Below are 16,503 nucleotides of genomic sequence, written 5' to 3' on the forward strand. Positions count from 1 at the left end.
TGACAACAACAGAAGTGGACAAAAAGAAGAATATGTAGCAAATGGACACAGAGAACAGACAACTGGGGTAGGGGCAGGGGGGAGGAAGGGATGAGAAATAAATTAAAAAAATAAATCTTTAAAAAAAAAAAAAGAATTTAAACTGAGCTTGACCACTTTCTTGCTATGTGACTTTAGAAAGTTTGTCTTCTGAGCCTTATTTTCTTCATCCATAAAAATTGGTGGGAGATTCAGGGATGGAGATTCCTACTTCAGAGGGTTTCTGTCAAGATTAAAAGTCTAGCACAATGCCTAGCCCATAGAAGATGCTCCATGAAAGTTAATTTTCTTTTCTTGCTACTTTTATGTCACATTTCAAGAATGAAAAATTCAAGTACTATTTTTAGTATTATTCTCATAACAGCCATTCTTTATTCATCACAGGGATTCTGTAACAAATTCACTATTTAAAGCATTACCTCCAAACTCATATTCCCATGATGATGTTGGTGCCTTGACATTTATTGTCACTTTGTTACCATGTGGTCTGGTCATTATTTTATGTAGTCCTGATACTGTGGGAAACTTCTACTAATACTCCTACAATGCCATCCCTCTTCTCCATCATCAATAGGCTCCATAAGGCGTTCTGTCAGCTGCCCTCGGTCCATCTCTGCTCAGTCACCTTCCAGTGGGGACACCCGCCCCTTTTCTGCTCATCAGATGATTTCAGTATCCCGGCCAACTTCAGGGTCCCGATCACATTCCTTAAATCGTGCTTCCTCCTACATGAGACAGTTGCCTCAGGGTAATGATGCCAGCTCTGCCAACTGTCAAGTGGTAAGTCATCTATTTTACTCTTTCAAGATTACAGCAAGCACTGTACCCAAAATTTAGGTGGTAATGGGGATCATCTGAGAGGAGGACAGACTGAAACTCTGATCCTTTCTGTAATTTAACTCATGATCTCCTAGAATTTGGATTATTCATCTATCTTAGTCTACAATTAAGTAAGACATATTAGAAGAACTCTTAAAAGGCAGACTTTTCTATATATATCACAGAATTTGAGGATGGACACTGAGAATAACATTAATGCTATTTTCCGTTTGCTGATGTAATAAGATAATTTTGTTGAAAATTAATGAGTAAATGTATGGTTTTGTAGTATATATTGCAGTGTATCTGTAAATTTGGGGAAATTTGCTGTATGGAAAGTTTTAGTTAGTGGAAATATTACATGATTAATAGGTTAAAAAGTAAACCATTGGTAAATTCTCCTGAGAATATTTAAGTACACCATTGTTTATAATGTTTTCTGTATATTAAATCAACATATAGTATTCCTTCCTTCGCATGAATCCCAGAGACTCAGTATTGAGGAAGTCAGTGAATTTATCTTGCAACCAGGCTTACTCTTAAATGCTCAAATAGATACTCTCAAGTACCTTCTGGTATATTAGGGTTTTATTTTGCTTATTTAATATGGTTGGTATCACCAAAGAAAAGAGAGTCAGGAAATATAAGTGAGTGAATTTCACTTGGTAATGGTGAATGGCATTTTTCCTAAACAAAAGCAATTGTCCAAGGCAAATGTAGCAAGTAAAACTGACCAGGAAGTCCTTTTTAAACACTCATGTTTTTATTTTAATATTTTGAGCTAAATAAAATACAAGTGTGTGGAATTGTGAAATGTATTATTGAGAATTCACGCCCATTTAATTCTAAAATTTATTTAATTAGATAATATTTAGTGAAGGAGAGTATTTTACATTTTATTATAGCTGTATTCTATAAATGGAAAAAAATTCTTCCTTTTTCATTGTTACTATTTTTTAATTAAAAGCACATCATTTTTACCTAGAGATATCTTTCAGATTATAATGGCACAATGACATAAGACCCTCTCCAAATATCTGTCTTCTTTCAAATTTAAGAGTGCATCTGTGCGAAAACTGGAAACAAAAGAACAAGAGAATGATCTAACAAGTCAGACCTTACTTGTTCTCAAGGACATGAAAATCCGAGTTCCAGGAAAAACAGATGCAGAATCAGAACTTTTGATAGAAGATGTAAGTATTTGATATATCTAAAATGCCAAATTGCTCATCCCTTTTAATTATACTTAACATATTAAAATTTATTTCCTGATGACATTATTCTCAATGACATAGTAAACTTAGTTGATGTTCTTTTCAATCTCCACAAGCTTTAGAAAATATAGAGGTTATTTTAATTATTATGATTTATGAACAGTGAGATCACATTATAATCAGCAATGCAAAATACCTTTTAGTATACAATCTCATTTTAATGATAAAATTGCTTCACCAAATGAGAATAATTAGTGTTAAAATTATTATTCTTAGTGATTAAAAAAATGGTAGGTTAATCTGCTTCTAGAAATGTTTAAAACTATCAAATTGAAATGAGTTGTAATGAAAAAATGAGGTCCTGGTGTTAACTCTCAAGGATATTTGAATGTGAGACATTGAATGAATATTGTAAAAAAAGTAAAAAAGAAAATAAATGAAATAAGGTATATAATCAAATATAGATATGTAAAGTAGAAAATATTGAAAAATAAGGAGAAAAACACATTTAAGGTTTGAAATAGAGAGTAGAGAATGGGGAGAAACTCCTATATAGATAATCAGTATAAAAATTTATTCATTCAGCCTCCTTTAATCAGTACTTATGATGAGCTAGAAACCACTTTGAGGAACCAATTTTGCATAGAATAGTGATTAACAGTTTAGGCTCTGAAGCCAGGCGTGCTACGATTAAAATATGTATATATTTATTTAAGAAAAATATAAAGCTCCATAAGAACAGGTATTTTGTCTGTTTTATGAATTGATGTATCTCATTTTTAAGAAAAGTGCTTGGCTCATAATAGATGCTCAAAAATGAAGGAATGAATGTATGAATGATTCTAAGCCTCATCATTTATGAGCCGAATGACTTTGAGCAAGTTACTCGACTTTCCAGAGCCTTGTTTTTATTCACCTTTGATCTTTGGATAATAATAACTGCCTCACAGCAGTGTATAAGGAATAAATGAGATAATGTAAAGTTCTTGTTCTGTGTCAGGTGCTGTTATAATTAATGCATGTAACTTAAATTACTATCGTGATGGTTGTGTCTAAGACCCTTTCAAATGGAAGTCCTGATCTTGATACCTTCTTCCTTTAATATTGTATACTTCCTTTTGGTGAGTTAGCTTGCTGAAATCATATAAATGCAAGTTTTATTAATATTAATAGTAGGAAATTGAAACATTCTTAATCACTGGCATTTTCTTTATATTCATATGTATATTTTAATACAAATGCTTTCTAAATGTATGCCTTGTGATAGAAAATATATTATTAATTTGAGAATTTAGAACAGCTTTGATCAAATTTTGAAATGACTTAAGCTGAGTTGAGTGTATTTTTCTTGTTAAATATTTGCAACTACCCAGTGAAACATTCTAAAATGGTAAAGGATCCTAAAATTCACATTAAAGTCAGTGACTTACTACTCATTGAGAAAGGTCCAAATCATTCAGATATTTTGGCAAGGGAACATTTTGTCACTTGAGACACATGGTGTTCTGGTTAAATACTTGATTCAAACAACCTAAGAATGACATAAAATGGTCATTCTTAAGTAATTCCTCAGTAATAGAACATTTTTTTTCTATCTCCCTAAAATTTTTTTTCTAGAGGAGAAAGGCACCATCTAGTGGCCAATTGTAGGATTAAAAACCACAGCCATGCCCTGGCCTTTTTCGTATTTTAGCATTATTTTAGACGTGTTTAAAGCAAGTATCTAAAAACAACAACAACAGAAAAACACAGACAATAGAGAAGGTTTTCTTGTTTTAAAAAATCCATAATGAAAATTTATATTTTACAATCATGACAAAATTCCCCAAATATTATGAATTGTGTTATTATATATATAAAAAATGAACATGGTATCTTGTTTGCAAAGGAGCTGCTGCCTGTTACATCAAAGGAAAGGGAAGAGAAAAGAAAACTAGTTGCACAGCATTATGCTATTTACATGTTATCTTATTTGATCAAGTTCTAAGTAAGGCCAATGACCTTGTACCAGATGCTTTACTTATTATTTTATGTATTTCTTAGACATATTAGTTTTATTTCTTTAATGAACTAGAAGAAAAATTAGATCATCAAAGAGTAGAACTGGTATTTGTGACTAATGTATTTGTTCTATATAGAACATATTTGGCTTATATAATCAATAAAATATATTAATTATATCAGATTTTGGATTATTATATGTTCAATATGTATAGTAATATTTTTATCTGTTTGCTCCATTATATATTACTAGAATATACATTCCAAAAATTTGCATTTTTGCACAAAAAGGAAACCAAAAAGTAGAATCCTAATTATGTATAGACTGCATTCTAAAGTATTATTCAATATTCCATTATTATGGGTGATGGGATAAATGGAAAATCTATATCTGGGGTTTCTACCAAACTTCATACCTAATAGTACTTGACTTTCATTCATTTAGATTGTATGCTTAGTATAGCAAAAAGAGAAAATTTTGGATTCAGATGGCTCCTTTGCATTATATGAATAATCTTTGCACGCATCCTTTTGTGAATGTAGGCATTGTTCATTTCAAGTAAAACTATAGGGCTTCCATTGCACAATTAAATAAATTAGTTTCAACCCTTTTATTTACTACTTTAGAGGAAAACTCAAGATAAAATTTGCTTATGCTTCTCTCCAAAACAGATAATTGATAACTGGAAATATCATAAAACAAAAGTGGCTTCATATTGGCTCATAAAATTGGATTCAGTGAAACAACGAAAAGTGAGTAATGTCCAAAAATAGTCTTGCCTTTTATGATTATATTTTAAGCTAGGCTCAGATAGACAAAATTCATTGTCAAGCTATATACATGTTCATTTGTTCATTCATTTCCTCAACAAATATTTATTGAGTATTTACTATATGTTAGGCACTGTTCTAGGTTCAAAGGATAAAAAGTGAATTTAAAAAAACATGTACTCATAGAGTTTGCATTCTAATTAACGTGTTCGACTAGAAATAAATAGAATGTAAGGTAATATTAACTGCTATGAAGAAAAATAAAGTAGGGTAAAACATCAGGGAGAAGGTAACATTTGAGCAGAGACCTAAATGAAATGAGAGTCATGCCATACATATATCTGCTGATATGTGTGTAAGGCATAGCAAGATAGTCATTTTATTTATTTATTATTCATAGTATAGTTTTGTTTTGTTTTTTCCCTAGAAAAGACCTAGTGATGCAGTAGTTGTAAAAGATAAAGATGGACAGATAGGCAGGGGACAGACAGCAACTTCATAGGCAACGGAAAGAGTCTGGAATTTATTCTAAGTGGTAGAAAGCCATTGGAAGATTTTGAACAAAATTGCACAGTCTGGTTCATTTTTAAAAGGCACATGGAAGCTACTATGTGAAAAATAGAATTGGTGAGTAGGGAGAGGGAAATGTGGCAGAGCACCAGTAGAGACAAGACAAGATTTTTGGATTTGAGGGGAGTGTTTAATTGTTGCTTAGCTTGGGTGGTAGCTGGATAGGTTAATGCTGGAGAAGAGGCAGGGTTTTTGTTGTTGCTGTTGTTTTGTTTCGTTTTGATTTTGGTCTTGGACATGCTAAGAACAGTATATTGAATGGGCATTCAAATTACGATGTTGAGTACGTAGTTGTATTTCTGAGTTTGAGTTCAGGGCTGAAATGAGAATGGAGATAAAAATTCAGGAATCACCAGGATCTTTAATGGCATGGGACTGGATGAGATTGCCCAGAAAGTAAGTGTGGTTTAGAGAAGAGAAGAGCTATAAAAACTCAGCCCTGGGGCCCTCCTACATACACAAGTCAAAGAGGGGAAGTGCCATCAAAGAACACTGAGAAGGAGCCGCCTGTGAGGTATGAAAAAAAACACCAAAATGCCTTTCCTGGGGGAAGCAATCAAGGGTGTCAGATGTTGCCGATAGAACTTTGAAGGTAAGCTGTAGGCAATTGGCAGTTGTGTTTGGCAATGTAAAGGTTAGTGGTGACTCTTACACTGTCAAATTCAGGGGAATGATGGGGAGTAAAATTTGGTTGGAGTAGGTTCAAGAGTTAAAAGGCAGAGAGGAAAAAGACACCAGTAGGACAGGCACTTTTCAATAATTTTGCTGTAGAGGAGAAGGGGAAAATGTGGTGGTAGCTGGAGAGGGATGTAGGTTAAAAAGGTGTCAAAGAGGATATTACAATTGTGTGCTGAATGGGAATGATCTAGAGGGGAGGAAAAGCAAAAGTGTAGAAAAGAGAGGTGATAAGATGTCCTTGAGTAAGATAGCTGGGAGGGGTTATCCTAAGCAGGAGTGCAGGCAGTTCATTTATTAGAATGAACTAGTTAGAATAGGAGGGGAAGCAGGGTGTATGGCAGTGGTGGAAAGATGTGGATGCTTTTGGTGGGGAAGGGCTTCTGGAGGCTTGAGGAGAAAGCAAAAGACAGTGAAGAGTTGTCTTGGAGAGTGGGAGAGGAAGGTGGCCAGCAAATGTGCTAAGACTGACCAGCAGCGCTGAAGCACCCTTCAAATGCATTACAACATTATTTTGGGGAGATAGGCTATTTTAGTAGTTTTAGTGAAATTGTATTCCTTCAGTAATACAAGCCATCATTTCCTATTGCTAGGCATTAGTGTAAGTTTCAATTTGATACTCATAGGATAATGAATTTTAAGTTATATATTTTACCTGAGTAAACTGAATTCACTACTGCACATTAATTTATTCAGCAAATATTAACGTAATGCCCTTCCATGTAATAATACTGTGCCCCTGATGAGGAGGGTATAGCAAAGCTAGAAACAGAGGTAGATTGCAAAATATTTGGTAAGCCCTGGATACATGTTTGTCAAATCATTGACTATAGCCTTGTTAGATCAAGAAAAGATCTTTTATTAGAAATGTAACTCTGAATATTCTCAAGTCCATGTAATTGTTGTCATCTGGAAGAAAGAAGAATGTGCGTAAATTAGTAGAAAGTCTAGAAACAGAGTAAAGTATATAAATTTTAATATTGATAATGTACCATTGCAAATCAGTAGAGAAAAGATGATTTTCCCCCAAACGATGTTGAAATGATTGACTATTTTAAGAAAAAGTAAGTTGTAAACCTGCCTCACTCTACATACAAAAGTAAATTCCCGGTAGATTACAGTTTAATATGCAAAAACTAGAAAATATTTTTAAAATTTAAAAGAAAGTATATAAGGATATGCTTAAAATCTTAGAGTGGGGGAACAGTCTTCCTAAGAAAGACCTAAAATCTAAAAGACATAAAAGAAAAGATTTACAGGTTTTATCACTTAAAACTTTATAAATGGCAAAAGACATTTAAACAAAATTAACAGGCAGAAATGGCAAAGTTTGTGTGTGTGGGAAGGTTGAGGATGGTGGATTGAGGAAGACATATTGTATTTGCAACACGTAAAGCACAAAGTAACACCAGTAACCAATACCTTCTATGAATCAATTGACAGAAGATAACCTACCTTATTTATTAATGAATAAAATGGCAAAGCCATGAAAAGATAGTTTATGGATCTTGATATTTATTGCCAATTAACTTTTTTTTAAAGTTCCCCCCCCCTTGTGGCTTTTTGCGTGCTGTCTGCTCTCTGTGTCCGTTCCTTGCTCACTCTTCTGCATTTTTGCTTATCTTCCCTTTTGTTGTGTCACCTTGCTGAGTCAGCTCTCTGTGGCGCTTGTGGGCCAGGCAGCATTTTGCAGCGCCCAGGCCAGCGGCTCTCTGCGGCGTGTGGGAGAGCCTGCCTTCACAAGGTGGCCCTGGGATGCGAACTCAGAGCCTCCTGTATGGTAGATGGGAGCCCAACTGATTGAGCTACAGCCGCTTCCTGCCAATTAACTTTTAAGTAGGTCTTTGACCTCACTAATAACAAAGGAAAAACAAATAAAAACCATCATATTGTCAAAAATTAATGTCAGATAATATCCACTGATGGAAATAGTATGGATAAAAATGTCTTTCCTATGCTGTTAGAGGGAGAATACATTGGTACAGCTCTTTTTAAAGGTAATTTGCAACATCTATTAAAATTGTAAAAGTTCATAATCTTGTGGCTCATAAAACCACTTCCAGGATTCTATCCTACAGAATAATAGCCTGAATGTATACAAGATTTATGTACATGAGCATTGCTTAAATTGGTGTTTATAAAAGCAGAGTATTTGCAGCAACTTAAATGTCCATCAATAGATATATGATTAAATAAACTATAGTATATGCATACTGTTCATTTGCATTCAATTGAATACCATTCTGGAATCACAGCTCTTCACCTGAGATACAGCACAAGATAGAACTCGTGATATATGACACAAATATTTATTAGTAAAGTTAACCATACTTTACTAATTAGGAGCAAAGGATAGATACAAGCAAGAAGTGGCTACCCTTTCACATAACTCACATTCCTAGTGGCATTTTGGGTTCACAGTGACAAGTGATAACTCTGTGTTTCAGGTTGGCACCAAGGGAGCCTTTGAGATTTGGGGTGCCTTAGTTTTTATCCTACATTAGTCATCCAGGTAGTCTGTGTGACTACTTTCTATTTTCCAGACCCTTGGGAAAAAAATTCCAAGTTTGTTTACAATGAGCATCTAAACCAACATTGTCGGACTGAACTTTCTGCAATGATAGATGTGTTCCATATCTGTGCTCTCCAGCACAGTAGTCACTGACCACATGTGGCTCTTGAGCACTTGAAATGTGGCTATTGCAAGTGAGAAACTGAACATCTAATTTAATTTTAGTTAATTTAAATTTTCATAGCCAGTTCTCTATAGGGGCTTCCATATGTGACAGCACAGACCTAGGCACAACAGATATGGCCTTCTAGAAATGTTCTGGATAAGGAACTTTCTCAGTTATCTTTTTGCTGGTAAATTCCATCAGAAGGTTTGCAAGAATCTTCAAAGGGGTTAAGATTGCCTTGGGCACATCAAAGAGGAAGAACATCTGTTACTCTTTTCCCCTCAGTATACTGACTTAAAGCTATTCAGATGTTAAATGAAACAAAAAAATATGTACAATAATATGTGACATCTTGTTTTAAATCACCTACTTGTGTGTGCTATTTTAAAAAATATATATCTATATTAGAACATTTTGAAGATAGCTATGAAATTGAGATAGTTTATTTCTGGAAAGTAGACTTACTGAGCTAGGAGAAGAAAGGTGGTGATATCTGGTGTTATCCTTCCTTTTATTTTGGCATATTTCCATATTTTTTCAAGTTAAAATTTTTTTAAAAATACATGAATGATAGGGAGACACAGGGATCTGTGGAAAGATGCTAGTGAAGTAATGGTAATATGGATTTGTTTCATATCATGAGTCACAATTTCATATTGAGGTAGAAGTGAGGGAAAGAATCAACAAATGGCTCTTGCTACCTAGACTCTCTTCTCTTTCTATTTCCCTCACCCCACCTTCCCCACCATTTGAAAGTCCAATTCCATCTTGTTCATGAAGCCTGTCTATACTCCTCCATACTTTGTACCCAATTGTATTTATGACTGCCTTGTGAAATATATGTATTAATTTTTCTACCCCTTTAAAAGCAAGGGGGGAAGCAGACTTGGCCCAATGGATATGGCGTCTGCCTACCACATGGGAAGTCTGCGGTTCAAACCCCGGGCCTCCTGACCCGTGTGGAGCTGGCCCATGTGCAGTGCTGATGTGCACAAGGAGTGCCGTGCCACGCAGGGGTGTGCCCCACAAGCAAGGAGTGCGCCCCGTAAGGAGAGCCGCCCAGCATGAAAAAAGTGTAGCCTGCCCAGGAATGGCGCTGCACACATGGAGAGCTGACACAGCAAGATGACGCAACAAAAAGAAATGCAGATTCCCAGTGCCACTGATAAGGATAGAAGCGGTCACAGAAGTGCACACAGCAAATGGACACAGAGAGCAGACAACTGGCGGGGGGGTGCGGTGGCGGGGGGAGAGGAGAGAGAAATAAATAAAAAATAAATCTTAAAAAAAAATAAAAGCAAGGGGGTGTATCTTACTTTATAGTCAACTGTAGGACGCTTTCTATAAGCTTTTGTTAAGTTGATTCATATCTAGACCCTTTTATGAACTGTCAATAGCAAGCTAGCTGCTTCTTTCTATGCCCTTCTTTCTTTATTTGTGATATGTGTTTATTCAACCAGCAACAATAAACAAGGCATTACTATTCTGTTTTTTTTTTTTTAATACATGATAGGAAAAAGCCTGGCAAACATTGATGGATCTTTGCAGATCCTATTTAAATGACACTTACGTCAGATGGCTTCTCCTTCCCTTCTCAGTTGTCTGAGTCTCTATCTAGAATTCCTCTCCTTATAAGGTCTTCAGCCATATGGAATTAAGACCCACTCTGATTCAATTTGGCATCATCTAAATAGGATCTGCAAAGATCCATTCACAAATGACCCTATACCTTAACTGATGTAGCATCTTCAGTAGGATCTTCAAAGGTTTTGTTTTCAAACAGGTTCACAGCCAAAGGAACACAAGTTAAGACTTAAACTAGTCTTTTGTGGGGGACATAATTCAATCCCCCAGTATATGCTCAATCTGATTTATAAATAAGAGAATAAATGCTTGCTTATAAATTTACTATCAAGTAAATTATGCCAATATATGCTAATATATCTACTTCCCCCATATCAATTCACTCTAAGAATATTTGGAGTGAATTATCTTTGTGTAATCCTTTCCTCCAGTTCTCCAATGAGCAACACCTACATATTAGTCATATGATGTTATGTTGTGGAGGTAGCAGAAGCACTAATGTAAGGAGGCAAGATCTTTATTGCAATGTACACACCTAGTTATCCTTTCTTTAATCTCTTTTGTTCCTTCTTCTTTTAGGTACAAGTAAAAGGTATGGTATTTTCTTGGTGCTTTTTAGAAAGTATTAAGATGTCCTATCTCCAGTACAAAAAAGTTGTTAAAAGTTTCATGATTTGCACCACCCAAACGGAGTCATACTTCTGTAATGGGTAATTTAATAGGCAATTTTTATGTTTTTTAGAATTTATAGCATGAATTTGGGTCCCAAAGAATTAGAAGGACCTGAAGGGTAGGTGGGACATGGTAGTCCCAGTCTGTGATCAGAAGGGGAAGCTGATGATTTATACATATGCAACTTAATTTGTTTTAATTTTTTCTTGCTGTCCGCATGATTACTCTGGTTTGTTTTCTTCCATCATTTTGTTCCTCTTGAGGCTTTTCTTAAAACAGATTCTAATTCTTCAGATAAATAACAGAAAAGGAAGTAAGAGGAGGCATGGGTCTCTTGGGAAAAGCAGCAGCATTTGCTCTGTGATAAGATTCTTTCCCTACTCTTTGCATGAGTAATTTAAGAGCTCTTAGCTATGAGAAATTATTTGAATAATGAGGAAATATAAACAAAATTTTGTGAGATTTTTCACTTTTGTAATTTATGGGTAATATATGTAAAAAAACATATATGCTGCTGCATATATGTCACCATATCAGCTAGCAAAGTAGCTGCTGAGCTATAGGGTAGACAAAGATTTCTCACTGAAATATTTAGAACATTTTTGTACTCAATCAATAGCATTAGAATCAATTATGTGAAATACTAAAAGTTTACAACAGATAAATATAGAGACAGTTATTGGGACACACTTAAATGAGTTTAGCTGATATATGTATATATGTTTTGCCTGAGTATTTCCCTCAGGTTTACTTCAGGTGAAGTCAGAGGTGATGTGGGGTCAGAAAATGATGGAACTGAGTATTTTTTTTGTGACAACAAGAGAACTAATACAATGATGAGTCCAAAAATACATTGAAAACTTTTTAAAAAGCTTTAAATACTGTGTAGTGGAATGAGGTATCGGACTTGGAGTCATATGGACCTGGGTTCATATACTGCCTCTGCCCCTTTCCTTGCACAATTGTCAGAACTTCTTTGAGATTTTTAATATGAAATATTGGAGAATTGTTGTGAGGAAATGAGACATCGAAATTTTTTTCTTTCTAACTTAGAATCCACATGCCAGGCAGTTACTCTGATATATTTTATTTTACTGCTAATAAAATATGCAGAATTTTTTTTTTGTGGAATACATAGAAATGTGAGGTAAAATTTTTCTATTGGATTCTATCATATTGATCATTTATTTGATTATCAGTTTGAAATTTGTGCTATCATTTTGTAGAGCTAGAAATTACATTCAAGTAAGGAAAAAAAGAAACCTAGAAATGTAGTTTAGCTGAGGAATGAAGAATTACGTATTATCAAATGTTACCTATTTGTAAGTACATCTAGGGGTTGATTAATTAGATCCATCCAACTTTTGACTGTGATGATAGCCAATAATCATTGAAAGGTTAAGTCAGTTTAGTCATTTGGGAAGTATAGCAGTTTGATATGGTTCATGAATTCCAAAAATAGATAGTGGATTATGTTTGTAAACTGGTCTGTAGCTAGGCATGATTAAATTGTGACTGGGGCTTTTGATTCGGCCACAGCAGTAGGGAGTTGAGTCCCTGCCCCTTGATGGGTGGGGACTCACAGATAAAAGACATGGCATAGGATGGAACTGGGATTTTGATGCTGGAGTCTTGAGCTGGAGCCCCAGGAAGTAAGCACAGAGGAGCTTGGTTGTGAGGAAAGAGAGAAAGCCCTGGGAAGAAAAACAAGCCATTTCACTAATAGCCTACATCTGGCCTTGTAGAGAAACTAGAGGAGCTGAGCCCAGAAATAAATGAACCCCAGGCAGAGATGAACCCAGGAAACCTGAACACTGGCATGTGTTGGCACCCATCTTGCTCCAACATGTGGCAAAAGACTTTGGTGAGGGAAATAAGTTACACTTTATGGCCTTGTAACTGTAAGCTTCTACCCCAAATAAATACCTTTTATAAAAACCAACCAATTTCTGGTATTTTGCATCAGCACCCCTTTGGCTGACTAATACAGGAAGCCAACCTCAAGGTGGAATTAGAAGTGAGAGAAATTAATAAGGGGAAATATCCAAGAAAAATATTGGGGAAAGAGAGCTACAATAGGCATGAAGAGCCTTCAGACTTAAATGCGGGTGTGACACCTATGAATGGAATGAAGGAGGATTGGGTAGGAAGAATCTCAGACTTTAGTGAAATTGGAAGAGTTTTGGTCAGACTGATAAGGAGCCCAGAACACAGATTACCTATGAGATGGATCCCTACTGAGCAGAAATAGCCTTGCTCTGGTATCGCAGTCATGCTCAGTCATTAGCTGGGAGTAGTCTGGCAAGAACATAAACATGGTTTGAATGTGGCAGCTGACTACATTCTTTGAACCACGTTCTTTCTTGAAGGGAGATAGTAGTGGCATATCTCCATGGCTGCCGCAAAGGCAGCATGTGATGTGATTTAATCTGATAAACATTTATTGTTTGCCCATTTTGTATAAGACCTATGCTAGCACTATTGCTGATTTCAAGAATTTATTTTTTTGCTCATTCATTCATGTATACATTCATTCAACAGATATTTATTGAGTAGCTACCATGCCCCAAGCACTCACTGTTCTAGATATGAAGTGCACAAAACTCATATACCTCCCTTAACTCATCTCAGAGACCATTGTTGAAATATGTACCTCACTTTTTCTGTTCGAACTTCAAGGGATTTCCTGGTTACTCACTACAATGTTGTAAAATTCTTGAGATTAGGATGTCATACACATAAAATGTTCTACATTTACCATGATTTCCTTTATGTATTCTTGGAAATAAAAGAAAATTATTTGCCCTATTTCAAAATTTCCTTAATGAGTATGAAATTTAAAGGTCAAGAATGAGGGAATTAAATGCTGAAAAGCATCCTAATCAAATGAAAATAGTTTTCTTATTTAATGTCATGTTGTACTAACTTGATGCTTGCATAATTTGTTTCGTTTTCTGCCAGGAATGTAGTTTAGTTTGTAGGGAATATATATGAATAGGAAAACAAGGAGTGTTGGTAGGCTGTGAAGGATGCCAAATTTGCTGAGAAGCTTATTCTCTGATGTGATATCTAGGCATAAACTAAGAATGGAGGATGAAGAGAAATAAGTAGTCATATTAAGGTTGTACTATATTTGCATTTATTTTTAGGGTTCTCAGAGTTTCTTGTTTTTTTCAGTATTCTTTAAAATTGCAATTTCTTCTTAATACCTACTACAGTTGCTTCTGCATGCATTTTGATGGTATTATTTTCCATCTCTTTTTCATTTGGACTGACATAGATTCTATACATAGCAGTTTGTTTTGCATCAGGAGAGATGCTTTTACCCTATAGCCATGACCGCTGCGTGCATCTTTAGTACAGCATGTAGTGATTTTAATGTTATTTCTAAACCTCCCTCACCTCATGCTCTTATTTTAATTTAGGGCCAACTGTTCAAGCCATATGGAGTTGTTTGTCATTCAACATCTGTATGTTTTTGCAAAATAAGAATTTTTGTGCTTTGTGTTTTTAAATGTGCTATATTTCTTATGGAAAAGACAAATCTTTTCATTTTCTTAATGTTGTCATTGACTGGCTCTCTCATTTGTTTTTTCCCTCAGAGAGCTTAAAGTTGGATTGAGATGCTTTTAAAAGTCCCAATAAGGGAAATAGATACCTATATTCTATAAGTTAGCCTCAGTTAAGCCCACAGATAAACACAAAGGGCACCTTGATGGCCCATTTTTCTATTTCAAAAATTTTCTTCTTCCACCCATTTTAATTTAAGCTCAGATTATCCAGAAATCCAAAGAAATATCACAGATAAAACTGGCACTAATGTACCTCCTCCCAGTCTGGTTTCTTGCTTGCCTCCCTCCTACCTTTCTAAACTTACTCAATGGGTCTTGTGCTGAAGGTGCAGTCATTGTCTCCCCATTCCTATCACCTTTCAAGCAAATTAGCCTGTACTCATGGCCCTCGTGAGTGGATGACCCCACTAATCTGCCCAGATATCATTTTTTTATCTTTTAAAAAAAAATAATATATAAATCACACAAAATATTACATTAAAAAAATATGAGGTTCCCATTTACCCCATTCCCTACATCCCCCATTCCTTCTATATCAACAACTTCTTTCATTAGTGTGGTGCATTCATTGAATTTGATGAATACATTTTGGAGTGCTGCTACGCAGCTGCTACATAGTTTACACTCTTTCCCAGTCCATTTAGTTGGTTATGGCAGGATACATAATGTCCTGCATCTGTCCATGCAGTATCATTCAGAACAACTCCAAGTCCCCAAAATGCCCCCATATCACACCTCTTCTTCCCTTTCCTTGCCTTCAGCAATTCCCATGGCCACTGTTTCCACATCAGTGATAGAATCTCTTCCATTGCTACAGTCACAATAATTCGATAGTAGAATACTAGTAAGTCCACTCTTAATCCATATTTTATTCCTCCAACGTGAGGATCCTGGGATGGTGATGCCCACTCCACCTTTAAATTGAGAGAAGGCTTTGATCCCTAATGGATAGATTCTCCTGATTGCGGTTGTAGACTCTCTCAGTTCCTTGGTGTGGTGGTTGACCATCCTCGCCTCCTTGTTAGCGGACCTGGGTAAATCCAATAAACTGGAGAGTGGGTGTTGCAACTGTGCTGAGGCTCAGGTCCCAGCTGGCATGTGGACAGTCCAGAGATTCAAGTTTCCTGGCCATACACCAGCCCCAGCATCAACCACAGGTTCAATAAAGTTGACAGAAGCAGCGTGTGTAGAGAAGTCACATCTGAGTCCAACTCTGTCACACTTAGGAGCACAAATTCCAAAGTAGGGCCCACTGGCAAAGCACTGAACTCCAGAGCCATCTGCCATGACCATAGGGCCTGGGTGTCTCCATAGCCCTCAGGAGCAGCAGTACCTGGGGTTGCATCTACTTTGGCTGTCTCTGAGATCCTTCACGACCCCTCTGATGATCTCCTGACTCATTTTGAAGTCTCTTAGCCATGTAAACTCATTTGTCTTTACTATTTCCCACTTTCATTCAAGATCTTTTTCTAGTTGCATCACCAGACGGTGCTTGGTTATAATCCCTTGGTGCCAGGGAGGCTCATCCCCAGGAGTCATATCCCATGCTGGGAAGAAGGTAATGCATTTATATGCTGAGTTTGGCTTAGAGAGTGGCCATGTTTGAGCAACGTGGAAGCTCTCAGGAGTAACTCTAAGGCATCCTGCAGCTCTAGGCCAAGTTGAACATTTTTTTTTTAAAGATTCATTTTTTATCTTTTTCTCTCTCCTCCCCTGCCCCCCACCATTGTCTGTTCTCTGTATCCACTCGCTGTGTGTTCTTCTGTGTCCACTAGCACCCTTGGTGGCACCAGGAAACTGCATCTCTGTTTTGTTATGTCATCTTGCTGTGTCAGCTCTCCGTGTGTACGGCACCACTCCTGAGCGGGCTGCACTTTTTTCAGGCAGGGCGGCTCTCCTTGCAGAGCC

The 16,503-nt window shown here is 36.1% G+C and overlaps 1 protein-coding gene across 2 annotated transcripts in view; it reads left to right on the forward strand.

Annotated features, from left to right (window-relative positions):
- Positions 1-16,503, forward strand: part of TTLL7 (tubulin tyrosine ligase like 7) — a 186,881-nt gene that overhangs the window by 133,484 nt on the left and 36,894 nt on the right. For both annotated transcript variants that reach the window (XM_071217321.1, XM_004454403.4), the window contains exons 16-18: positions 614-819; positions 1,917-2,051; positions 4,746-4,826. In XM_071217321.1, coding sequence (XP_071073422.1) covers positions 614-819; positions 1,917-2,051; positions 4,746-4,826 — 422 coding nt within the window. The remainder of the gene's footprint in view (positions 1-613; positions 820-1,916; positions 2,052-4,745; positions 4,827-16,503) is intronic.

The sequence above is a fragment of the Dasypus novemcinctus genome, chromosome 9, assembly GCF_030445035.2.
Source record: "Dasypus novemcinctus isolate mDasNov1 chromosome 9, mDasNov1.1.hap2, whole genome shotgun sequence".
NCBI classification, from domain to species: Eukaryota; Metazoa; Chordata; class Mammalia; order Cingulata; family Dasypodidae; genus Dasypus; species Dasypus novemcinctus.